This window comes from Pseudorca crassidens, chromosome 3 (genome assembly GCF_039906515.1).
Source record: "Pseudorca crassidens isolate mPseCra1 chromosome 3, mPseCra1.hap1, whole genome shotgun sequence".
Taxonomy (NCBI): Eukaryota; Metazoa; Chordata; class Mammalia; order Artiodactyla; family Delphinidae; genus Pseudorca; species Pseudorca crassidens.
The window spans coordinates 153494966-153522134 of NC_090298.1; the positions used below are offsets into that span (position 1 = coordinate 153494966).

Consider the following 27169-nt stretch of genomic DNA (forward strand, 5'->3'; position numbering starts at 1 on the left):
ATTAACTATTTCAAAGGACGGTAAAAGGCACTGGTGGTAACAATATGTGGAAATTAAAACGCAACAGGTTATTTCCATGAACAGTGTCCTGCCCTCTGTTTGAGGAAATGGTAGGTGGAGTAGCCTTAAGTTTGGCCGAGCTTTAAGGACTATTAGATCAGTGATTCCCAGACCTGCCAACACCAGAGAACCCATGAAACACAATCAAGTGGAGCCCAGCAATCCGATTTTTAACAATTTCAAGGGTGATGAATATGCTCAGTTAAATTTTGAACCACTCTTCTGGATTAAGGCTCTGTAACAATTTAAGAACAACCAACAAAAACTTGCCATTCAGATAGAGCTTTAAAAAAAGTCACTTAACTCTTTATATTCTACTCAGAGTACACAGCATGTGGTAAACTGTATGAGGCATATAGAGGGTCTGTAAGTGATGAAGAATATACAATTTTTTTAATTGATAAATTAAAATTCATCAAAATTTAAAACTTCTGTTCATCAAAAGACAATATTAAGAAAAATAAAACAGACTGGGAAAAATAATCTTGATACATATATCTGAAAAGGACATATTCAGAATACTTAAAAAACTCCTACAACTCAATAGTTTTTAAAAAATCATTTCTAAAATGGACATGTTTTGAACAGACACTTGACAAAGTAAAGACATCATGGCCAATAATCGCATAAAAAGATGCTCAAAATCAGGGAAATGAACATTAAAATCACACTGAGATACATACCTAACAGAATGGCTAAAATAAAGACTGATAACATTATATGCTAACAAGCATTTTAAGCAATTAGAATGCCATTCATTGTTAGTGGGATTCATTGTTAGTTTCACTTTAGAAAACTGTTCGGCAGTTTATTATAAAGTCAAATATACACCTACCCCATGACCCAAAATTCCACTTCTAGGTGCTTACCCAAGAGAAATGAAAGCATATATTCACAAAGTGTCACACAAGAATATTCACAGCAGATTAATTCAAAATAACTTAGGGAATTCCCTGGCCATCCAGTGGTTAGGACTACACCCTTCCCCTGCAGGGGGCTTCAGTTTCAGTCCCTGGTTGGGGAACTAAGATACTGAATGTGGCCAAAATAAAACAAAACAAAATAACCTAAAACTGGAAACAACCCAAACATCCATGAATAGATGAATGGATAGACAAACTGTGGTAGAACCATACCATGGAATATTACTCAACTATGCGAAGTAATGAACTATATGTATGTAATGAAATAAAATTTTATATTTTAAGGCAAGACAAGAAAAGTTAAACATAAAATTATCTCTGTGTGTCCACTTCGGCCTCCTTCCTCCCTCCCGAATATGCACTGTGCATCTATCTGCGTTACACATTAACCAGAGCTCATCAAAGATGGGAGTGCTTGCTCGACTGTAAAGATCAATATTATTTTTCCTTTCTTCTGATGCTAGCAATGTGACTTTTTAGAAGAATAAAGTTCCCTCCCAGCTCTGTAAGGGGTCTAGTGACTTACTGCTCACTTTGTATGTGCTTACGTGGACTATGTACATTTGGTGAACTTTATGTAAACATTAGTATGTCATTTGATGTACGAGTCTTTGTCTCAAAAATGTATATGACTGTGCTTTCAACTTCTAACTGGAGGAACAGTTCTCAGAGCTTTATGAGAATCTGTCTCCCAGGTTATAATCCTCAGTTTGGCTCAAATAAAATTCCCTTTTATTCCTTAAGTTGACTGTTAAATGAATTTTTGTTGACAAAAGAATCTCAAAATCATTATACTATGTGGGAAACCAGACACAAAACAGTATAGTTTGATTTAGGTGAAATTCTAAAACAGGTGAAACTAACCTATGGTGAAAGAAATTATCTTGCCTTAGGGAAAGGTAGGGATTGACTGTTGCAGCCATAAATGAACTTTCTGAGGTTATGGAGATGATTTATATCCTGATAGGGGTGTGGGTAACATGAGTATATATGTTTATCAGAACTCATCGAACTATATCAATTAAGATCTGTTTATCTCACTGTCTGTATTGCTGTTTGTAGTTTATACCTCAATTTAAAAACAATAATACAGTCATATTTTGGACCATTTGGGTCACAACCTTAGACACAGGCAACAACTTCCAGGATACTAGTTTGAGGTAGTATTAACCATTACATTGGTACCAAGTGATGAAATAAATGGACAGTTTTTAAATTTCTAAACTCATTAGGATTTTAAAAACCAAAATTTTTTCCTTGACATGGTATGCATACATATTTCAAGTTTGAGAAATCCATCTCTAAGTTATCGTGATACCAAAGGACAAGAACAAAGAGTTCTGTTTCTTCCTTTTTACAGCCTCCTGTGTCCCTGTGTAAATTACCTCTGCTTCCCCCATCCCAGTTGTTCCCATTTCTGTGACTCTGATGTCCACACAAATGGCTTTGACCAATACTCTCTCCCAAACCATAGTTTCCACATTCTAGATGCCCAAAAGGCATTTATACCTGATATTCCACTGACATATCAAACTCACAGATACAAGAAACTGAAAGTAAATTTAATATTAATTATTCGTCTTGCCCCCAAACCTGCTCTTCCTCTTAACCTCCCAGGTTTATGTGAAAGACACTATTACATTAATTAATTCAGCTAGACTCAAATATGCATATGGGAATTTATTAGGGGATAAAGATAATAAATTAAAAATGAATCATTAAAAACAATAAGGCTGGGGGACTTCCCAGGTGGCGCAGTGGATAGGACTCTGAGCTCCCAACGCAGGGGGCCCAGGTTTGATCCCTGGTCCAGGAGCTAGATACTACATGCATGCCGCAACTAAGAGTTTGCATGGCGCAACTAAGACCCAATGCAACCAAATAAATAAATATTAATTAAAAAAAAATAAGGCTGGATTCCTACTTCACTTATACTAAAATAAGTTCTTGACAGATTAAAAAAGTTTAACCAAAATATGGAACAAAAGTACTAGAGGAAAATGTGTAGAATAATCTTAGAGTGAGGAAGTCTTTTATAAGCATATCATGAAATTCAGAAACCAAAAGTGAAAATATCAAGAAAATAGACTACATAGATTTTTGTAAATATCTGCATAACAACAACAATAATGATAATTAACATAATCAAAAGAGACTGGGAGAAAATATATGTTATGCATGAGAGACAAAGAGCTAATTGCCATGCTACATAAGGAACTTTTGAAAATCAATAGGGAAAAAGCCAATAAACAGAAATTGAATATTGGACTTCCCTGGTGGCACAGTGGTTAAGAATCCGCCTGCCAACGCAGGGGACACAGGTTTGAGCCCTGGTCTGGGAAGATCCCACATGCCGCAGAGCAGCTAAGCCCGTGTGACACAACTACTGAGCCTGAGCTCTAGAGCCCATGAGCCAGAACTACTTGGAGTCCGCGTGCCTAGAGCCCCTGCTCCGCAACAAGAGAAGCCACCTCAATGAGAAGCCCGCGCACCGCAACAAAGAGTAGCTCCCGCTCGCCACAACTAGAGAAAGCCCGCACGCAGCAACGAAAACCCAATGCAGCCATAAATAAATAAATAAGAAATTGAATACTGACATTAAAAGGCAATTCAGTTGGGAGTTTGGGGTTAGTAGATGCAAACTATTGTATATAGAATAGGTAAACAACAAGGTCCTGCTGTATAGCATAGGGAACTATATTCACTATCCTGTGATAAACCATAATGGAAAAGAATATGAGAAAGAATGTATATATGTTTAACTGAATCACTTTGCTGTAGAGCAGAAAATAACAGAACATTGTAAATCAATTATACTTGAATATATGTTTTTTAAAAAAGAAATTCAAGATGACAAAATTTGAATGGCCAAAACACGTGACAAAATACTCAACCTCACCATTAGTCAACAAAATGAAATTGACACTATTTTAAGTTCTCTAACAGATTGAAAAATCTTTAAAGATATATATATATATATTTTTTTTATTTTTTATTTTTTTTTTGCGGTACACGGGCCTCTCACTGTTGTGGCCTCTCCCGTTGCGGAGCACAGGCTCCGGACGCGCAGGCTCAGCAGCCATGGCTCACGGGCCCAGCCGCTCCGCGGCATGTGGAATCTTCCCAGACCGGGGCAAGAACCCGTGTCCCCTGCATCGGCAGGCGGACTCTCAACCACTGCGCCACCAGGGAAGCCCTAAAGATATTTTTTAATTAATAATTTTTGTCTGTTATGTTAACTGTTGTATTTACTAGTCAAGATAGGCTAGTTTACACTATGTTAACACATTAAATCCAAGATCTCAGTGGCTTCACTTTAAGAAGTGAAGGTCAACCAGCTAGGGCTCTGCTTTACAGTTACCACAGAAAGCCAGGTAAAGGAGGTTCCTCCATTCTGTAACTCCAAGAATATCTAATAAAAGGACATTCCAGGCAGAGGAAACACCAAGTGCACAGAACACGTGCCTAGGCAGCCTGATGGGCTCAAGCATCTGCAAGAAGTCTAGTGTGGCTGAAAAGAATAAAATAGGGAAGTAGGAGGTAGGAGGTGAAGCCGGAGAGGGGAGGGGTGGGCATGTGGGGATGGAGGTCTGTTAGGGCCATTTAGGTCACGTGATAACTTTGGATTTTATTCTTGGCGTCTCTGCACATTGCACTACACCACCACCCACTGAATAACCTTTTTAAGACATAGATCAAATTGTTTTCCTACTTTCTTACAACCTGTCAATAACGTCTGGTCTACATGACCATACATGATCTTTGTCCCACCTTTGACTCCGCTCACACTGTCAGCCTCTCGCCTCAAAAAGACATACAGACAGACACATGTAGACACACAGACACACACACACAATCTTAATTAGGTCTCCATGTTTTCCTTTCTCACAGCATTTTACACCTTTATTTTTTTAGCGTTTTTAATGTGTGATTACCATCATTTACTTCATGTCTGTCTCCTTACACTCAAGTATAAACTTAAGTTTTTCACCTCTGTGTATCAGCTCCAGACTCAGCACCTGGCACAGAATGGATATTTTGTAAATATTTTTTGAATATATGAATCAATGAGTAAATGAATGGATTAAAATCAATATCAAAAGCAGAATTTGGGCTTCCCTGGTGGCGCAGTGGTTGAGAGTCCGCCTGCCGATGCAGGGGACACGGGTTCGTGCCCCGGTCTGGGAAGATCCCACATGCCGTGGAGCGGCTGGGCCCGTGAGCCATGGCCGCTGAGCCTGCGCGTCCGGAGCCTGTGCTCCGCAACGGGAGAGGCCACAACAGTGAGAGGCCCGCGTACCGCAAAAAAAAAAAAAAAAAAAAATGCAGAATTTATTGGTGAACTTATTTCGTTCTTACTAAATTCTCAATTGTGTAAGTACATGAATATAGTACTTTTTTGATTGTTTTTTCCCCCAAAGTAGACTTTATTCTAAACAATCCAAATTAATAAGGTATGTGTTTGTCATTATTCTGTTGCTAAAGATAACTGGTTTGCTCTTCTAAGCACCAGTGATTGAAGAGACAGCACATCTTAACTGTGAAAAGAAATCACTATAGGAAAAGGCAGAATAGTAGAAAAAGTGTAGAAAGAGTCTATTTCTGTTGATGATTGCTAATAGCGAAATTGAAGTATGTATATTTAAAGAACAAATATTCAAAATATTTATTGTTGAAGATGAAAACACTGACCAAAACTAGCCTTTGTTGTGTCAGACTATTTTTATGTTGTACTGGCAAGAAAATTTGCATTCTAGGACGTAACATATTTCTGGGCAACTTAAGATGGCACTCTGTTTAAGGATTTTTTTTTTAAATAGCTTTATTTATATATAATTCACATACCATAAAACTCAATTTAATTGTACAATTTGTACAATTTAATGGTTTTCAGTAGATTCACAGAGCTGTGCAGCCATCACCACCATTCAGTGACCATTGCCAAATTCTCTGAAGTGACCATGGGAATTGTCAGGTTGGTGGAGTGAGGGTACAGAAGTTCAACTGAAGGGTGAGGAGAGAGAATGGAAAATAAAGACATGGATGCCAATACTGTAGAAAATTCTTCCAAATACTTTTCCTGTGAAGGGGTTAAGTAAAGGCATGGAAGCTGGAGAGTGATAGAAGATCCCAGGAGAATTGTAAGTTTGGGTTTTAGGTTTTGTTTTGTTTTAGCAGGTCCAATATTAGATCATGTTGATGTGATAGTGGGCATGATCCATTAACCAGTGGGAGGTGTTATGGGTTGATATGTTGAAGTCCTAAGCTGCAACACCTCAGAATGTGATCTTTTTTGGAAACAGGGCCATTGACCAACTCACATTTATCAGGGCAGGGGTGTATAATTCTCTTAAAGGGAGGTACACTGCGAGTTTCATGGCCCAGCCTAACATCAATGGAGGTGAGAAGTATAATCCTCCCCTTGGAATTACTGTATTTGAAGAATAATACAAGGTGCTGCACCTTGTAAGGAGTAAAGGCAGGGGATACGAGTACATAAGTATTTATGTTGGAAAATTTAATAGAGAAAGGATGAGGAAGTCCCTGTCTGACTGCTTCAATTTTCAGTGAAGTATGTGGTAATGCCATCAGCTGAGGGTGATAAGGAATGAGGGATACATGAGTCAGGACTTTGAGGAGAGGCCTGAGCTAAAATTATATGTCATCACTTTTTAGCTAATGTGGGGAAACTTTTTAAACTTTTTAAAAAAATATTTATTTATTTATTTTTTGCTGCATTGGGTCTTTGTTGTGGCGCACAGGCTCTTCTCTAGTTGTGGCACGCAGGCCTCTCTCTAGTTATGACACACAGGCTTAGTTGCCCCATGGCATGTGCGATCTTAGTTCCCTGACCAAGGATCGAACCTGCATCTCCTGCATTGGAAGGTGGATTCTTAACCACTGGACCACCAGGGAAGTCCCCTTTAAAACTTTTTATTATAAAAATTTTCAAACTTACAGAAAAGTTTAAAGAATAGCTTAATGGATACCATTATACCTTCTACCTAATATTGTTTGGTTATTATATCTTATTAGTTTTATTTTCATCTAAATCAACACTTCTACTTTTTTAAAAGAATTAAATCTTTATTTTTTTTAAGAGCAGTTTTAGGTTCATAGCAAAACTGAAGGGAAGTTACAGAGGTTTTTCAAATACCCACCGCCCTCACACATGCACAGCATCCCCATTATCAACATCCCCCATCAGAGTGGTACATTTGTCACAACTGATGAATCTATGCTGACAAATCATAATCACCCAAATCCCATAATTTACATTATGGATCACTTGTGCTGTTGTACAGTCTATGGGTTTAGACAAATGTATAATGACATGTATCTATCACTGTGGTATCATACAGGGTATTTTCACTGCCCTAAAGATCTTGTGCTCTGCCTATTTATTCCACCCCACCCTTCACCCCCTGGCAACCACTGATCTTTTTACTGCCTCCATAGTTTTGCCCTTTCCAGAATGTTATGTATTTGGAATCATACAGTGCATTGTCTTTGCAGATTGGCTTCTTTCACTTAGAAATATGCATCTAAGATTCCTCCTCTAGGACTTCTCTGGTGGCGCAGTGGTTAAGAATCCACCTGTCAATGCAGGGGACACGGGTTTGAGCCCTAGTCCGTGAAGATTCCACATGCCGTGGAGCAACTGAGCCCGTGCGCCACAACTACTGAGCCCGCATGCCACAACTACTGAAGCCCGCGTGCCTAGAGCCCATGCTCCGCAACAAAGAGAAGCCACTGCAATGAGAAGCCCATGCACCGCAAGCAAGAGTAGCCCCCGCTTGCCGCAACTCGAGAAAGCCTGTGTGCAGCAACAAAGACCCAAGTCAGCCAAAAATTAATTAATTAATTAATTAATTAAAAAAAAAGATTCCTGCTCTATGTCTCCTCATGGTTTGAGAGCTAGTAATTTTTAGTGCTGAATGAGCTTGCATTGTCTGGAGGTCTGGATGTACCACAGTTTATTTATCCATTCACCTACAGAAGGATATCTTGGCTGCTTCCACGTTTGAGCAATTATGAATAAATCTGCTATAAACATATGTGTGCAGGTTTTTGTGCAGACATTCCTACTTTTTTTTTCCGTCACTTTGGCTTTTTGAAGATACCAATGATGATACCAATTATCTGATTATTTTCTTCAGGGAGTCATTTAATATTCCACTAAGCTTTGTGTTTTCTGTAAAGTGAATTTTTTTTCAGATTTGATTAGATTGACGATGCTGTGTATTCCATATTGTAACACATTAGATGACAAAAGATCATCTCAATATTAGTGATTTTATGTTTTCCCATTTGTTAGAGTGGTACTTTTTTTACCCTTTGCAATAGTAAGTAATCTTTGGGGTCCTACTTTGGAATCTGTAAATATCCTGAAACCTAACAACTTTCACCAAATTGCCTCCATTGACGTTCCTCATCTAAATCAATTATCACATCGGATGCAGCAAAGTGGTAAAGATGGTGTTTGAATTCATGAAATTCAGTGAGCTCATGTAGGAAGAGAGTGTGGATAAAGAAGAAACGGTTAATCCCTTACTCACCCCAACAGTTACAAGTATAGTGCAGGATGGTCCAGCAAAGGAGTGAGGAAAGAAACAGGTGAAAGGAAAACCAAGGAAATGGCCTCAGCAGTCTAGAAATGAGAGCTTTCAAGAAAGAGGAAGTTGTGAATTAGAGTAAGATGGAACTAGAGAAGTGTCCATTGGATTTGGCAAGATAGAATTCACTGGAGAAATTAGCAGGAGACTTCACAGAGGACTGGGGACAGAAACCAAACTACAGTGGGTTAGAGTATATGAGAACTAACAAAGGAGAAAGAGCCATACTATGTACCTTTTTCAGAGGTGGCTTTAAGTATCTCTAGCTTAGGCATGTCAATAAACATTTATTGGCTTTCACAAATTTTACATTTATTTCTCTTCCTTTGGTCATTTCTCTCAACGTGAGCTTTTTTTTTTTTAAATGTCCTAATGTCAGTGGATTATTTTTTTAATTTATTTAATTAATTTATTTTATTATTTTTGGCTACGTTGGGTCCCCGTTGCTGCACAGGGTTTTCTCCAGTTGCCTCGAGCTGGGGGCTACTCTTCGTTGCGGTGTGTGGACTTTTCATTGCAGTGGCCTCCCTTGTTTCAGAGCACGGCCTCCAGGCGCGCGGATCCCAGCAGTTGCGGCTCGTGGGCTCCAGAGCGCAGGCTCAGCAGCTGTAGCGCACAGGCCCAGTTGCTCCACAGCATGTGGGATCTTCCCAGACCAGGGCCCGAACCCATGTCCCCTGCATTGGCAGGCAAATTCTTAACAACTGCGCCACCAGGGAAACCCCTCAACGTGAGCTTTGAAGTGTAGCATGGTGGGATAAGATCTTGAAATACTAACCTTCATGGTTTTTACATTTCTTACTGCACTTCCTTAATTTTTCCTACCCAGGTGGCAAGCATCCGTAGAGCCAGGAGGAGAATTAGGATGATTCAAGTGAAAGTACACAGAAACAGCAAATATTTTTTCTGCTGTTGTTATTCTCTTGAATCTAGAGCTAACAGGGACTGTGAAGTGAATGGGGGAGGGAGAGGATCAATCAATTCCAGCTCAGGGAGAATGGATAAACGTGACTGAGCTGGAGATAGAAGGTATTGAAGCCACCCTCTCTGTTGTAACAGTCTCCAGAAAATCTAGTCGACAAAATTTGATTTGTGATTGAGGTTCAGATGACGTCTAACTTAAAGGACTATTGAATGAGCTAGACTTGGAGTCCTAACTAAAACCTTTGTACTGAGAGTAGATGTCTCAATGTCTTTAGACTCTGGGGCCTTATCTTTTACACTGCCTCCACCCTCCTGGGCCCCACCCTGTACAATGTGGTGTTCATGTAGAAGTCATGAATGGCAGCAAGAAGAGAGGATGTGGTAGAAGGGTTTCAGGGAGAGTGGGGAAGGTGGCAGGGCATCCCAAACTGCAGGCAATCCCCTCTTGTCATTAGTGTGGAGCATGGACGGGTATTCACGGTTAAGGGCTATGATGGAGAGATAGGGCCTGAGTGGAACTAGACACACCCCAAGCTTCTCATCACTTGGATTTTTACCTGTCAGCCCAACACACACAGGCCAGGTCCTGCATGTTCCTTGGCAGGCAGCATGGCAAAAACCTTGAGGCAAAAGTTTGGAGGCTTAATAAACAGACCGAAGTTTAGCTCATTCTTCCCAAAGAGACCTCACCCACACCTTCAGTACACTCTAGCCTGACACTCCCTCAGGAATGCAGTCCACTCATATCAGAGCTGAATTCTGAAAGATCTAAAATCTCCCCCTAGATATCCTCTTCTTTTGCAGAAAGCCAGGACTATTACTACTACTACTAACTACTACTACTTAGCAACTTTATGGAAAGCTAACCTCATTGGCCACTCACTCATGTAGCTGGTGTAAACCCTTGCTGGTCATTTATTATCATCGGTGCCTTCATCCCCATAACACTATTAAAGCTGCGCTCCTTTCTCTTCAGGGTAGTTAAATGACTTTGTAATGTTACATTTATAAGGATTGTCTTTCTAGCTATACTGTATGATTGTCTTTCTAGCTATACTGTAAACTCTGAAGATAGGAATTGTCTTGGTTCTTTCTATAGCCTCTAGCACAGTGGTTATTTAAAAAATCTTGATAGTTGCTAAATGACTCTAAAGTTCGGGCAGATCTCACTGATCCTAAAGATCAATTACCATCGGCACAGTCATCATTTCCAGATGTGTGTCTCTAGCTCAGAGCCTTTTCCTGAGGGCGTATGTATGCAAGATTCTACCTGACATCTCCACTTCCTCAAATTCAGTGTGTATCAAACCGAAAGTGTCAACTTGCCTATGCAAATGTGCTTTTTTAACCCAAGTTCTTTATCTCAAGGAATAGTATGGTCTTTCCTCCAACTTCCCAGGCCAGAAAGCCTTGAATTCTTCCTCAGGCCAGGGGCCACATTTTACCCTTACGTGGAGTATTGTCTTTTTTTTTTTTTAAGCAACTAGACAGTGTCTAACTATATATGAGGTATTCATAAATAGTATTGGATGAATAGTCTGACTTCAGGTTTATTCCCATTCAATTAATTTCCTACTCAGCAGTCAGAGTGATGTTCTGAAACACATACCTGTTGCTGCTCTAATACCCTTTAATGGCTCACCATTGTCCACAGGTTAAAGATCAAACTCTTATTGCATGTTTTGCTCTTTATGATTCACACAATCAGATCTACTTACTCTTGCAGTTTAACTGCTCACCACTTTTCTGCTGGTGATACTGAATGTTCAGTTTCTCAAATATGCCAAACTCTCCTACCTTCCCATTTCATGTAATTTACATTTGCACTGAATCCTCATATCCCCAGCCCCCTTCCTCTGACTCACTCCTACTAATTCTTGAGGTTCTACCTTAGCACTCACCTCCTGACCTGACCTGGACAAGGTTAGAGACTCCTGGCTAGATCACTAAGTACTTAGCTAATCAAGCACGTACTTAATCAGGCACTTAGTTAATCAAGGACTACATTGTCTTTTGCTACCAAACAGTTTTGTAGAGAATATTCTTATACTGAATTCTATCCATATCTGTATGGATATCTGAAAGATTAAGTCCTAGAAGAGGAATTTCTGGATCAAAGAGCACATGATTTTTGACTTTAACAGATACTGTCAAGATGATTTTTATGGGGACTTCCTTGGTGGCGCAGTGGTTAAGAATCCACCTGCCAAAGCAGGAGTCATGGGTTTGAGCCCTGGTCCGGGAAGATCCCACATGCCATGAAGCAACTAAGCCTGTGCACCACAACTACTGAGCCTGTGCTCTAGAGCCTGTGTGCCACAACTACTGAAGCCCTTGAGCCTAGAGCCCATGCTCCACAACAAAAGAAGCCACTGCAATGAGAAGCCCACGCACCACAACGAAGAGTAGCCCCTACTCATCACAACTAGAGAAAGCCCACACGAAGCAACAAAGACCCAATGCAGCCAAAAATAAATGAATAAATCAGTTAATTTTAAAAAACAATGATTTTTATGATTAAGTTGTACGATATGCCATTTCCTCCTACCTTCACCTTAGTGTGTCATCAAAGTTTTGATCATTGTTAATCTGATATGGAAAGATTAACATTTCATCTTACTTTGGATACCTTGGATGATGAGTAAGATTATCTTCTCAAAAATAAAGAACATTTGCATTTCTTCTTTTAAGTTACATCTGTATGGATCTGGTTTACTTATTGATTTAAAAAAGCCTCTAATCAGAGGAAATTTGCATTGCATGACTTTGTGTTTGTCATTTTATTATGGAATTTTTCTACATCCAGATTCTTTTACTTTTTAAGAATTCACAGCTATCTTTTCTGGCTTCATAATCTTCTTTAGAAAGTCTCTCCATTTTGAAATTATAAAGACATTCTCCCACATTATCTTGTAATAGTTTTCTAGTTTTTTTAATTAAAAAATTTTTTTATTAGAGTATAGTTGACTTACAATGTTTGTTAGTTTCTGCTGTACAGCAAAACAGAAATAGAGTCACAGATGTAGAAAACAAACTTATGGTTGCCGGGGGTGGGGGGTGGGGGTGGGGGGGGTGCGGGGGGCGTGGGGGTGGGGGCGGGGAAGAACAGCAGGGTGAAGAGGGATAAATTGGGAGACTGGGATTGACAAATCCAGTCATATCAAATATGATATATATCAAATAGATAACTAACTATATATCAAACAGATAACTAACAAGGACCTACTGTATAGCACAGGGAACTCTTCTCAATACACTGTGATGACCTATATGGGAAAAGAATCTAAAAGAGAGTGGATATATGTATATTGTTTTTTTTTTTTTTTTAATTTAAATCTGGAGTTTATTTTTGGTTCGAGAGTGAGGTAAAAGATGCAACTTCTTTCCAACATGCGGAAAGCCAGTTATCTCAAAATCATTTGTTGAATAATCTACATTTTTAGGAAATTCCACCATTGTTATTTTAATTTTCTTTATGAAGTAGAAGTTGCTATCATCTGCTGAGGGGAGGTGGTAAAGTCTGAGGTTTGAGAAAAATCCAAAATGGGAAAGAAAAAGAAACAATTATGTTAGATGACATTAAGAGCCTAGTTAAGGTAGAAAGCAGGACCTTGCCATGGCCACCAACTCTGAAATTAGACGATTTTCTTTAGTAGTGCTTGACGGCCTGGGTACAAAAGCATAAGATACAGACATTTGAATCTGTGAAGTGTTGAATTTAATAGGGAGGTGAGAGGAAAAAGAATGGAAAGATAGAGGGTAGAGTGATGGAACATTGAGTCTAAGATAAGTAGTAAAGGGAATTAAATAGAAGGTAGTCTGGTAACAACTCACTCTAAAACCTTGTGGCTTAAATGGCAACATCTATTTTGTCCACAAATCTGTAATTTGGGTAGGGTTCAGCCCAGGCCATTCATTGCTGCTTCACACCTGGGGCAGCTAACTCCAAGGATGGGAATCAACTGAAGGCGAATGGCTTCCAAGAATGAGTATCCAAGAACACGAGGGAGACACTGTATCATCTTTGATGAATATGGTAGACAAGCTAATGACTCCACCACATATGCCCACATCCTAATCTCTGGAACCTGTTAATAGGTTACTTTACATGGCAAAAGGGACTTTGCAGATGTTACTAAATTAAAGACTTTGAGATTGGGGGATTATACTTGATGATCTATGTGGGTCCAGGGTAATCAAACAAGTCCCTATAAGAAGGAAGCAGGAGGGTCAGAATCAGAAGAGATGTGACAGTAGAAGCAGAGATTTGAGTGATATGCTTTGAAGAGGGAGGAAGGGGCTATGGACCAAGGAATGCAGGTGACCACCAGAATCTGAGAAAGACAAGGAAACTGATTTGTCCCGGGAGCCTCCAGAAAGAATGCAGCCCTGCCAACACCTTGATTTCAGCCCCATAAGATGCATTTTAGACTTCTCACCTCCAGAATTTTTAGATAATAAATTTGTGATGTTTTAAACCACTAATTTTGGGGTCAATTTGTTACAGCAGCAATATGAAACTAATATAGATGACTTAGCTACTGAAGTTACATAGTGCCACTTCCACTATAGTTAATGGGCCTTCCCAATTCATGGGGTGGGGAGGAAACAGACCACTGTCTCGCAATGGAAGCGAATGTCACTTCAAAGAAGAGCGTGTTGGTTAGGAAATATTATTGTGGCCATCTCTGGAAAATATTATCTGCAGTAGGAGGAAAATTGGGATCAACTTGATTAGTTAAGACCTATATGTTGAGAAGCCCAGTCTTCAGGAGCTGAGTACTTGTAAATCTTTATTAGGGCTTAACCGTGAACACTTTCCAATATGTGGCTTTTCAAGATTGGGTGCTTCTCAGAAATTATAGGCACTCTGGAGTAGTGTTAGCCAAAATATGGGAATATATTTTGAAGCTGTTCCAAATATCTATTAAAACTGCTAATAAATGGAATTTAGTACTTTATATAATGAGATAAAGGGGTTGTCTACCATTTCATACTCGAAGGATTGTATAATGCTGGGGATGAGAGGGGTTAGGTGGGGACAAGAAAATAAGGTTTGGGACTTGACATTCTCAATCTGAAACCATCATACATGTGGTACCAAAGATTCCTCCTAACAACTGTCCCATTTTCCTCATAATCTCAAAAGGGAAGAAATCATTAGCATCTACAAAAAAGGGCATATTTTTTTTTCCCTTAAGGGATTTTCTTCTGTTAATAATTTAAAAACAAACACATTCTGAAACCCTCCCCCCAAAACAAAGCTCAAAATTTTCTAAGAATGAAAACTAATTTCCTTTGAACACATCTTAACTAAAAATAATGCATGTAAAAATGAACAGGTCTTACTAGTCTGTCATACAGAGTGAAGTAAGTCAGAAAGAGAAAAACAAATACCTTATGCTAACACATTATATATGGAATCTAAAAAAAAAAAGGTTCTGATGGCAGGACAGGAATAAAGATGCAGACATAGAGAATGGACTTGAGGACATGGGGAGGAGGAAGGGTAAGCTGGGACGAAGTGAGAGAGTAGCACTGACATATATACAGTACCAAATGTAAACAGATAGCTAGTGGGAAGCAGCTGCATAGCACAGGGAGATCAGCTCAATGTTTTGTGACCACCTAGAGTGGTAGGATAGGGACGGTGGGAGGGAGACGCAAGACGAAGGGGATATGGGTATACGTACAGCTGATTCACCTTGTTATTCAGCAGAAACTAACACAACATTGTAAAGCAATTATACTCCAATAAAGATGTTAAAAAAAAAGAACACACACACACACACACACACACACACACACACAAATGAACAGGTCTTAGGTCAATAAAAAATAAATCTAAAAAAAAAAATCCCCAAAGACCCCAAAAAGTTCTTCAGAAATAAAGCCATTTAAAACCAGTAGCCCAAGAGACAAGAATAATCACAATACTAAAACTTTAGTTTCAGAATGAACTACTTTTTAAGAGCTTTACTGAAGTATAACTGACATAATAAACTGTATGTATTTAAAGTGTACAATTTGGTATGTTTGATATACATACCCATAAAGTTGTCACCATAATCAAGATAGTGAATATATCCATCACACACAAAATAATGTCACCTTTCTTATTCCTGATATTGCTAGTTTATGTATTTTTATATTCTCTATCAGTCTAGCTAGATGTTTATCAATTTTATTGGCTTTCCTCAATGAATTATTTTCATTGATTTTTCTCTATTGTTTTTTCGTTTTCCTGTTTACTGATTTCTGCTCTGACCTTTATTATTCCTTTTCCTCTACTTACTTTGGATTTAATTTGCTCTTTTCTTTCTTATTTCTAAGGTAAAAGCTGAGGTCATTGATTTGAAACCTTTCTTTTTTTTGAAATATAGGCCATCAGTGAAGTAATTTTGTGCTAAATCTGCTTTAGCAGCATTTCACGTTTTGATATGTTGTGTCTTCACTTTCATTATGTTCAAAATAGTTTCTAATTTCTCTTTTGATTTATTCTTTGACCAGTGGCTCACTTAAAAGTGTGATAATTGATTTCCAACCATTTATGGGTTTTCCAGAGATTTTTGCTATTGATTTCTAATTCAATTCTATTGTGGACAGAGAACATACTTGGTTTGACTGGAATCCATTTAAATTTATTGAGACTGTTTTCATGGTCCAGTGTATAACCAATCTTGGTAAATTTTGTGTGCTCACTTAAAAAGTATTCTGCTGGTGTTAGGTGATGTCTATAAATGTCAATTTGATAAAGTTGGTTCACAGTATTTTTTAAATCTTCTATGTTCTTTCTCATTTTCTATTTATTTGTTCTACAATTTAATGAGGGAGGCTATTGATATCTCTGACTATAATTACAGATTTTTCTATTTCTCCTTGTAAATCTATCAATTTAAAAAAATATGTATTTATTTTTGCCTGTGTTGGGTCTTTGTTGCTGCGTAAGGGCTTTCTCTAGTTGTGGCGAGCAGGGGCTGCTCTTCTCTGCGGTGCGCGGGCTTCTCATTGCGGTGGCTTCTCTTGCTGCGGAGCATGGGCTCTAGGCGCGCAGGCTCAGTAGTTGTGGCACACAGGCTTAGTTGCTCCGTGGCATGTGGGATCTTCGCAGACCAGGGCTCAAACCCATGTCCCCTGCATTGGCAGGCAGATTCTTAACCACTGTGCAACCAGGGAAGCCCAAATCTATCAATTTTTGATTCATGTATTTTGAGACCATGACTGGGTACATAAATGTTTAGATTTTGGCCTCCTGATGAACTGACTCATTTATCATTATGAAATGAACTTCTTTATATTCCCAGTAATATTCTTTGCTCTGAAATCTATTTTGTCTGATATTAATACAGCTACTCTAGTTTTTGTTTTAAATTGGTTAACATTATCATGGCATATCCTTTTTTTTTTTTTTGTGGTAAGAATATTTAACAGATCTACCCTCTAAGAAAATTTTAAGTGTAAAATACAGTATTTTAATTATAGGCATGATGTTGTAGAGCAGATCTCTAGAACTTACCTTGCATAACTGAGATTTTATGCCTGTTGATTAGCAACTCCCCATTTCCCCCGCCACCCAGGCCCTGGCAACCACCATTGTATTCTCTGCTTCTATGATTCTATTTTAGATACCTCATATAAGTGGAATCATGCAGTTTTTGTCCTTTGGTGATTAATTTAGTTTACTTGGCATAATGTCCTCAAGATTCATCCATTTCTTGCACATGGCAGGATTTCCTTCTTTTTAAAGGATGAATAAGATTCCATTGCAGGTATGTATCACATTCTCCTTATCCATTCCCACATCTTGGCTATTGTGAATAACAACACAATGAATGTGGAAGTGTAAATAACTCTTTGAAATCCCGATTTCAATTATTTAGGATAAATACCCATAAGTGGGATTGCTGGATCATATGGTAGTTCTATTTTTAATTTTTTGAGGAAGCTCCATCCTATTTTCCATAGCGTCACACCATATTAAATTTCCACCAACAGTGTATAAGAGTTCTATTTTTTCTACACCCTTGCCAATACTTTCTTTGCTTCTTTTGTCATGCAGAAAGTTTTTAGTTGCATCTAATCCCACTTGTCCATTTTTGCTTTGCTTGACTGACCTTTTGGTATCATAACCAAGAAATTGTTGCCAAGACCAATGTCATTAAGTCTTTTCCATGTTTTGTTACCGTAGTTTTAGTTTAAGGTCTTACGTTTAAGCCTTTAATCCTTTTTTAGTTGACTTTTGTGTAGTGTAAGATAAGGTTCCAATTTCCTTCTTTCGCATTTGGATATCCAGTTTTCCCAACACTATTTGTTGGAGAGACTATTCTTTCCCCATTTCCAAACGGAATTTGTCTGTATTGCTGTTGAATCAGTGTGTTTGTGGGAGGAAGGAGGGCCCAGGTCTTCCTCTCCCTTCAGCATGGTGTATCTTTTAACACCCTTGTACTTTTCACCTGTTTTTGTCATTATATTTGAAGTGTATTTTTGTTGGCAGCATATAGTCAAGTCTTGCTTTTTAATCTAATTTGATCATTTCTGCATTTTAATTGAGGTATACAGACCATTTACATTTAATGTGACTATTGATATGGTTAAGTTTAAATTCATCATACTGCTATTTGATTTCTTTTTGACCCCTCTGTTCTGTTTTCCTTTTCCTCTTTTTCTGCCTTTTTTTGAATTGAATATTTTTTTATGATTCCGTTTTATCTTCTTTGTTGGTTTATTGGCTACAAGTGTTTTATTTTAGTGATTGTGTTAGTGTTTACAGTACACATTGTTAAGTTACCAGTCTGTCTTCAAGTAACATTATACCACTTTACATATAGTATAAGGAACTTACAATCATATACTTGCATTCTCCCCTCCAGGGCTTTGAGCTATTGCTGTCATACTCTAATTTTAAGTATGTATAAACTACAGACCACATTGCTATTCTTTTTGTTTAAACAGTCAATTATATTTTAAAGACACTAATAAGAAAAAAGTTTTTTATGTCTGAAAGTAAGTTTTCATCTTTGCTTCTGAGAACTATTTTTGTTGAGATAGTTTTAGGTTGAGTTTTTCTTTATCATTGCTTTTCAGCAATTTGTGATGTTTCATATTTACTGTTCCTAGATTTCTAGTTTTCATCACATTTGGAAATGTTTCCACCAGTATTTCTTCAAATGATTTTTCTGTCCCCTCCTTCTATCTTCTGGGAACTCTGATTACATATATATTAGGCTGCTTGAAGTTGTCCCAGAGCACCTTGGTGTTCTGTTCATTTTTAGAATCTTGTTTTGATTAGATGTTACTTTAAAATTTACTTTTTTGAGTGCTTGATATTTTTATAAGCCTATAACTTTTCTTGAGCTTTGTTCTGGGATGTAATAATTAAGTTTCTTAGAGTCTGATCCTTTTGGGTCTTCCTTTTAAGAGTTGTTAGGTGGGACTAGAGCAGTGCTCATTTTAGTACTAATTATTCCCCAGTACTGAACACTTCTGTATACACTACTCAATGCCCTATTAATCATGAGGTTTTCCAGTTTGGCTTGTGGGAACAGGCAGTATTTTCTAGCCTGTGTGAACTTCGAGCACTGTTACTTTTAATTTTGGAGGGTGGCTCTTCCCTAGGCTTCAGGTAGTTTCCTTATATATACGACTAGTCAGTATTCAGGTGATTACTTGAGGGACCCTTTGTGTATCTCCAGAATTCTCTCTCCCTGCAATTTTCTCCTTTCTAGTACTCTGTCCTGCAATCTCTAGCCTCTTTCTCATCTCCCCAGGTCTCAGTTCTGTCTTTTCAACTCAGTTAGTTCGGTGGGCTCTGCCTGGGTTCCCCTTCCCTGCATCATAGTTTGGAAACTCTCTCAAGGCTGTAAACAGCGAGCAACTGTAGGGTTCACCTTGATTTTCCTAAACTCTAAGGGATTGTTGTGTTTCTTATTTCATATCTAGCATCTTGAAAATCATTCTTTTCTATATTTTGTCATTTTGGATAGTTTTAGGGGTGTGTGTGTGTGTGTGTGTAGGGTAGGAGGAGGAGCAATAAATCTGATTGCTGTTACTCCATCTTGGCTAAAAGCAGAAATCTTGAATTCTTTCTTTTTTTTTTTTGCGGTACGCGGGCCTCTCACTGTTGTGGCCTCTCCCGTTGCACAGGATCCAGACGCACAGGCTCAGCGGCCATGGCTCTGCGGCATGTGGAATCTTCCCAGACCAGGGCACGAACCCGTGTCCCCTGCATCGGCAGGAGGACTCTCAACCACTGCGCCACCAAGGAAGCCCTGAATTATTTCATTTTATTAGACAATTTTTCTAATTTCTACATTTCCTCTGAACTTAATTATGTATTAATATCTAATAAAATAATTTATTATGAAAAGTTATTCTTACTGTAATAGTCTCTGTTGGTCCATTAATGGGGAAACATTACAAAAAAGATGGACTATAATATCATACCAACTGTGTTAATCAGATATTTTAGATGGAGAATGACCACTTTCTAAGTAGTATATTACCATTAGTGATTCTGGAGACAAGTTGGGGAGGGGAGGGCACAGACAATAAACACAGCTTAAATAGAAGGATTAACGTAACTTCATATAATACAAGTTGTATAATTGGGTCAATGACTTAATGTGTGATTTTATTTCATATTACTTAAATATAAATCAAACACCCAGTAATCAGGCAGATGCCAAGTAGCATAAGACAAATTCCCTAAAGAGGTTATGAGCAGAGTTTCTAAGAATTAACCGCAGTTTGTTAAAAATGCAGATTTTCAGACCAAATCCCAGATTTTAATTTAGGAGGACTGGGATGGGGTCTAGGAATCCATAAATTATTAACCAACTCAGTGACTTTGGTAAGAGATAAAGAGGTTGCTACAGAATTAAGCACACCTTTATTTCTTACTTGAACTGTATAAATGGATGATGGGCAGGACAGAACGAACATTATTAGGAGAATCAAAATAGAGGCAAGCCCAAGCCAAGGTATTTTAGCCCGTAAGGTTCAGATTAGACAAGGCCTCCAATATCAAACTAAAAAACCTGGGGATTAGAGTCTTGAAACCACCTAAGGTTTCAGAATACAGAAATAATAGTTTGAGAGTCAGCATTTTTAAAAGAATATTGACTTGATGGGATGAGCTGCAAAGCTGGAAAGCCTGTCAGAAGGTTTAGAATGAGGTAATAAGGGTGAGCATCAAGGAAGAAATACTGACAATAGAAACTAAAATGTCAGAGACACTTAGTAAATGTAAAAATTCTGAACTTCCTTTCACATATGTAAGGAGAGGAAGTTAATATTAAATACGAGATTTAAAAATATTCATTACAAACAATAATAACAACAAAAGTAGCAACAATAACAATAAAAATAATAAGAATCAAATAATCTTCAACAGGCTTTTCAGATGTTTACTTGCATGATTCTTGAAACTCCATTAAGAGCTTAGGAGCAGTTTGTATTGCCTGAAAGGAGTATTAAACAGCAGTGTTAGTTTTCTAAATTAAAATGAATTCATCAGTCATTATGAACTAAAAACAGGCACCTTCTATCTTCTCTAAAGCAGATGAAGCAATGTGTGCACTCTTTAGCATAATTTTATTTATATTTCTTCATTCACTATTTCAGCCAATTTCAGTTTATTGTCAAAGATACAGAGATTTGTAGTCAAGAAAGAAGGAAAATCTACTTCTTCAAAATTACAAATTGGACATTTAGGTTAAAAATGCCAAGTGGGGGGCTTCCCCGGTGACACAGTGGTTGGGAGTCCGCCTGCCGATGCAGGGGACACGGGTTCGTGCCCCGGTCCGAGAGGATCCCTCGTGCCGCGGAGCGGCTGGGCTCGTGAGCCGTGGCCGCTGAGCCTGCGCGTCCGGAGCCTGTGCTCCGCAGTGGGAGAGGCCACAACAGTGAGAGGTCCGCGGACCGCAAAAAAAAAAAAATGCCAAGGGTATGATAGAGGGATTAACTCTGGTAGTGGGTGGGTAGGAGCAAAAAAGTCAGACAAGGTTTCAAGGAAGATATAACTTGAGCTGGGCTTGAAGGACAGATGGGATTTGAAGAAATGGAGAATAGAGAGTATGGAAGCAGGAAAGAAAAGGCATTTTATACAAAAAATCTCAGTAAGAATTTCTTTTATATCGGAAACTGTTAACAAATTTTCACAAAGATGGATAACTTGCTCAATGCTGTGAAAGGAAATCCAAAGGAAGATGAGACTTATGGACATTTATTCATTTCTTACCTTCTTTTAGCGGGGTTTTGAGAACAAAATTTTCTTTACTTTCATGAAGAAAAGACTTTGAAGGATCAAAGTGTTTGATACCCAGAACTTTATTCAATTCCTCCTGAAGTTTTGTTTCATGTTGTTTTCTTTTAGCAAGTTGAGCGCGGAGTTTTGACACCTCCTATATAAGAAAAAATACAGTCAATAAATAATTATTGAAGATCACGTTGGTGAAATACATTACCAATGTTACCGACAATTCCAAAGTTGTTCATTTTTCGAAACTTAATGGCAAAAGCCTACTAGATATAGGCTTTCAGACTATAAATTACAAAACGACTTTGAACAGCTGCGACAAAGAAGACAAGTCATTTAAATCTTCTTGTCCCTCTACAGATACAAAGCTATGTTTCTGATAAAAGTTCAACACCAAATTAAATGCTGAGATCCACTACAAGCATGATATCATGAGAAGCTCTGCTGACCTGTTCCCTAGTGATATAAAAAATTATAAAAAGGCAACCAATTAAAGCCTCTGAAAATGGTCTTAAGGTGAAACAGCAAGTGAAGAAATATTTATTCAAGCAGATCCACAAAAAGGTGGTTAAAAAAGGCAGCGGTCTATTGTGTTTGAACCAGTCCTGTTCCCTTTCTCTCCAATCCCTGCTTAGCGAAGCAAAGACTTTACATCAGACCCTTGCAGCCAAGTGCACAGGGCTCCCTCTTTCCCTAGCTCTCAGTCAGAGGCTTTTCCTGCCAGGAGGAGCAGGACATCAGCATCTCTCATCTTGCCCCCCAGCTACCTGTTGCTCTGAACCACAGCAAATGTTGTTGAGAGGTGGAGGGTCTTTTCTTCCAAGGAATGGAGGCCTTATCTCAGGTGCACAGTGCTGAAAATACTGAGACCCTGATCACCCTTTCCCTGGCTCATGTGACAATGGTTTCAAACCAAGAGAGGCAAGGTGAGAGAACCTCAGGGTGCTCCCCATCTCTCTCTCCCCCAAGTCTACTGAGCATCTAGCTACTGGGACAGAGGTGTCATTCAGAGAAAAGCTTGCCATTGTCCGCAAATCCAGCTCTGAAGCCTGGGCTCAGAAATTTTGCCTGGTGGGAGAAGCAGGCTATAAAACACAGAGCTCCTAATTTATTCCCAAAGGATCTGACTTCACTTGCAACAGAGCTTAGAGAAGTTCAAGCTGAAGGGTGCTCTCAAGAACAGTAGAGGGACTTCCCTGATGGCGCAGTGGTTAAGAATCCACCTGCCAATGCAGGGACACGGGTTCAAGCCCTGGTCCGGGAAGATCCCACGTGCCGCAGAGCAACTAAGCCTGTGAGCCACAACTACTGAAGCCCATGTGTCTAGAGCCTGTGCTCTGCAACAAGAGAAGCCACCACAATAAGAAACCCATGAACTGCAACGACGAGTAGGCCCTGTTCGCCGCAACTAGAGAAAGCCCATGCGCAGCAATGAAGACCCAATGCAGCCAAAAAAAAAAAAAAAAAAAATAGAATAGTAGAGTTTGTAGTGCAAGGGAATTGGAAAGTGATTCAAAATGTAGGCTAGGACTTCCCTGGTGGCGCAGTGGTTGAGAGTCTGCCTGCCGATGCAGGGGACACAGGTTCGTGCCCCGGTCCGGGAAGATTCCACATGCCGCAGAGCGGCTGGGCCCATGAGCCATGGCTGCTGAGCCTGTGCGTCCGGAGCCTGTGCTCCGCAACAGGAGAGGCCACAACAGTGACAGGCCCGCGTACCGCAAAAAAAAAAAAAAAAAAAAAAAATGTAGGCTAAATGGTAGGCTGTCTGTTTTGTAGAGGAGAACTGCTGAATGAGACGAGAGGGAGGAGCCCTCCTGGAGTACTGACATAAGACACAATTCCAACAAAGGAGCCAGAATTAGATTGGATTAGTCTGTACAGCAACTTATTATGCCCCAGGGCATTGTTGAAAATAACAGAGGGATAAGCCAGCAGCTATGAGTGTTTGGGGAGAGAGGAAGACAGCCTTACCAAAACCAAAGTCATCTCAGGTGACTGTGGGCACACCCCAAACTGAACCTTCCTCAGTAGCAACATCAGAGGCACAAACTACTGGGGCTGGGGAGGAGGAATACACTTCACTAAATAAGAAATAATAACATACCTGGAAAGGGATAGCAGTACCCAGAGGTGCTACCACATCTTACCTAAAACATCTATTTTCCAACAAAAAATTACAAAGTATGCAAACAGGAAAGCATGACCTATATACTGGGAAAAAGCAGGCAACAAAAACTGTCCAAGAGAGTAATCGGATATTGAATTTATCCAAAAAAGATTTTAAAGCCATTATAAACATGTTCGCAGAAGTAAAGGAACTAAAAAAAGGGAGTATACTCAAATTACTAGAATCAGAAATGAAAGAGGGGACATTACTACTGATATTACTAAAATAAAAAGGATTGTAAGGGAATATTATGAACAATTGTATACCAACAAATCAAATAACTAAAATGAAATGAACAAGTTCCAAGAAATCCACAAACTCCTGAAACTGTCTCAAAAAGAAATAGTCAATCTGATAGACCTCTAATAAGCAAATAGATTAAACTAGCAATCAAAAACCACCCACAAAGAAAAGCCCAGGTCCAGATGACTTTACCACTGAATTCTACTACACATTCAATAAAGAATTAATACGAGTTATTCACAAACTATTCCAAAAAAACGGAAAGGAGGAAACACTTCCCAGCTCATTTTATGAGGTCAGCACTACCCTAATAAAATAAAACCCACCCCACCCCAATATCAATATCAACAGAACTAAATGTGATTTTACAAACCGATTTGAGTTGGCTATTTTCATCTTTCAATTTCACAACATGCTTGATTTTTTGCTTTAGATTCTGATGACCCAATAATTTAGCATACGAATGTCTTAGTTTATTTAGCTGTTCCTGAGCTGCACCATGTTCATTCAACAAAGCCTGTTTCTCTGCTTCAAATGCATCCAGTTGTAGCTGAAAAATACATTTTTTTATAAAGTTAAGATTTAAACCTGCTAAATCTTACTTGACTCATATAAACTATAAGTACAACTAAAGTGAAAGAAAATAAAAAGGCAAAAGATAAAAAAAAATTATGCTGACTTACTCTTAGGGTTCTCCATAAATTGACCTTTTTTTTTTTAAATTGACTCTTTTTAAAACAAGTTGTTTTTCATTTCAAAGATCATTATTAAAACAGAGGGAAAGAAATGAGGAAAGAAGCCCTGCTAGCCAGCCTAATCTGTATCAGCCACATCACCCCATTATAACTAATACTGTCTTCTGACTCTATTTAACTACCAAGATTAGCATTTATCCTTTTATGATCAGCGTATTAGAGAAACACTGAGAAAAATCATAACAAAGTAAGTGTCACAAATTTACATAGCTTAATGATCAAAAGTTCACATCAGCAGAGCCTTCTAAGCTATTAACTTTAAGAAGCATATTAAAAGGTAATTTAAAAATTTTTAGTTTCAGTTTTGGCTGCCTTGGGTCTTCGTTGCTACACACGGGCTTTCTCTAGTTGCGGTGAGCAGGGGCTGCTCTTCTTTGCGGTGGTTTCTCTTGTTGAGAAGCATGGGCTGTAGGTGCGTGGGCTCAGTAGTTGTGGCACACGGGCTTAGTTGTTCCACGGCATGTGGGATCTTCCCGGACCAGGGCTCGAACCCACGTCCCCTGCATTGGCAGGGGGATTGTTAACCACTGCGCCACCAGGGAAGTCCCTATGCATACATTTTTTTAATGTAATCTTTATAGGCTTAAAATTTACCTTTTAGGGACTTCCCTAAAGGGGAAGTAACTAGAGAAAGCGCACACACAGCAACGAAGACCCAAGGCAGCCAAAAAAAAGAAAAAAAAGTATGCATAATAATGCAATAAAATTTATAGGCTTTTTAAAATAGGAAGTTAAATTGTTACTGTAAAGGCACAGCAAAATGATCTTTCAGAAGAACCATGTCACTTTCATGACTGACAGGGAACAACATGAATTCTTAAATACAAGTAAGCTAAGGCCTAATTGACAGACCTGAAAAGGTTTTGTTTTATTATATAATTCTTCATAGAGGAGACGCCACTTATTCATTTCCTCAGTTAATTCTGCCATTGATTTTTCTTTTCCAGCTTTTCTGTAAGGGAAAATTAAATTTTAAACCATAGTATACTAAAAAAAATAACTGAGACACATGGCATTTCGGTTCTAAACCTAAATTACCTTGCTTCTCCCTTTTCCAGTTGTTTCTTAAAGTCTTCGCCTTGTTGCTTGAGTTGGTTCTGCAAATCAGTTATTTTTTTAAGAGAAGAAACTGTGATTTCTTTAACTTCTGCTTCTTTAAGTGTTGATTTGGTCTGCAGATCTAGAAGCATCCTTGGGTTTGAGAGAGAAGAGTCCACTAAACAATTTACAGCCATTTTAGTTTCTTTAACTCAAGCAACTATCAAGAACTGTACTTTTTTAACTGTGTAAATTCTTAATTTGCAATTGAAGATCACACAAAGCAAGCCATGGGACTACAGTTTCCTGCGTCACTTAGTAGCTGGCTTTCAACGACATTAAATTGTCTTAATGGTTCTCAGGTCACAGATGTCACCAGGTTTTATTTTTCCCCAATACCTTGCATATTCTTGATTTGCATTCTCAGTTGCCAATATCTCATGCTGAACATCCTCTGCACTTTTCTCAGCCTTGGCCACTTTTTCGTGAAGTGACATGTTCTCCACCTTAAGATCTTCTATCTCACTTGCTGCTGATGCTTTATAGCTTATAAAAAAGAAAAAAGGTTAAAGGATTTTTCTAATTGCTGTATGCAGGACAAACCTATAGCTGATTAGCTTATATTTTATGCACTTTTAGGCAGGGGTCCCCAACCCCTGGCCCGTGGACCGGCAGCGGTCTGCAGCCTGTTAGGAATAGGGCCGCACAGCAGGAGGTGAGCTGCGGGGCGAGCTAGTGAAGCTTCATCTGCCACTCCCCATCACTGGCATTACTGCCTGAACCACAGCCCCGCCCCTCCCAGTCCCAACCCCATGGAAAAACTGTCTTCCATGAAACCAGTCCCTGGTGCCAAAAAGGTTGGCGACTGCTGCTTTTAGGTAAAACAAATAAAATCTTATCTATTTTTGCATTTGCATAGGTAAGAATTCAGTGTTTTGAAGTCAGTACTTATATGAACTTATATGACACATGCTGTTCATTTAAAGAGTCAAGTGCCTACTATGTGCGGAAACTAGGCCTAGAGATGCAAAGAAATCAACTACCAAACATCGAAATTATCCCCAAACAAAAAGCCCACACATCCTTCCACCTATTGTCACAGACTTTATCATCCTGTGGGTAAGAGAGGGAAAAAAATGCCCCCACAGGTCTTTGCAAAAAAAAAAAAAAAAAAAAAAAGGAAAAAT

General features: G+C 38.8%; 1 protein-coding gene across 4 annotated transcripts in view; it reads right to left on the reverse strand.

Annotated features, from left to right (window-relative positions):
- Positions 1-5886: 5886 nt before the first annotated feature.
- HMMR (hyaluronan mediated motility receptor) overlaps positions 5887-27169 on the reverse strand; it is a 43639-nt gene continuing 22356 nt past the window's right edge. For 2 of the 4 annotated variants that reach the window (XM_067732921.1, XM_067732920.1), the window contains exons 13-18: positions 26382-26528; positions 25983-26135; positions 25797-25896; positions 24563-24739; positions 21762-21924; positions 5887-5987 (exon numbers count right to left, since the gene is read on the reverse strand). In XM_067732921.1, coding sequence (XP_067589022.1) covers positions 5902-5987; positions 21762-21924; positions 24563-24739; positions 25797-25896; positions 25983-26135; positions 26382-26528 — 826 coding nt within the window. In that variant the 3' untranslated portion in view covers positions 5887-5901. Of the gene's footprint in view, positions 5988-20088; positions 20983-21761; positions 21925-24562; positions 24740-25796; positions 25897-25982; positions 26136-26381; positions 26529-27169 lie in introns of those variants that run through there. The other 2 variants (XM_067732923.1, XM_067732922.1) reach the window with 1 other exon arrangement.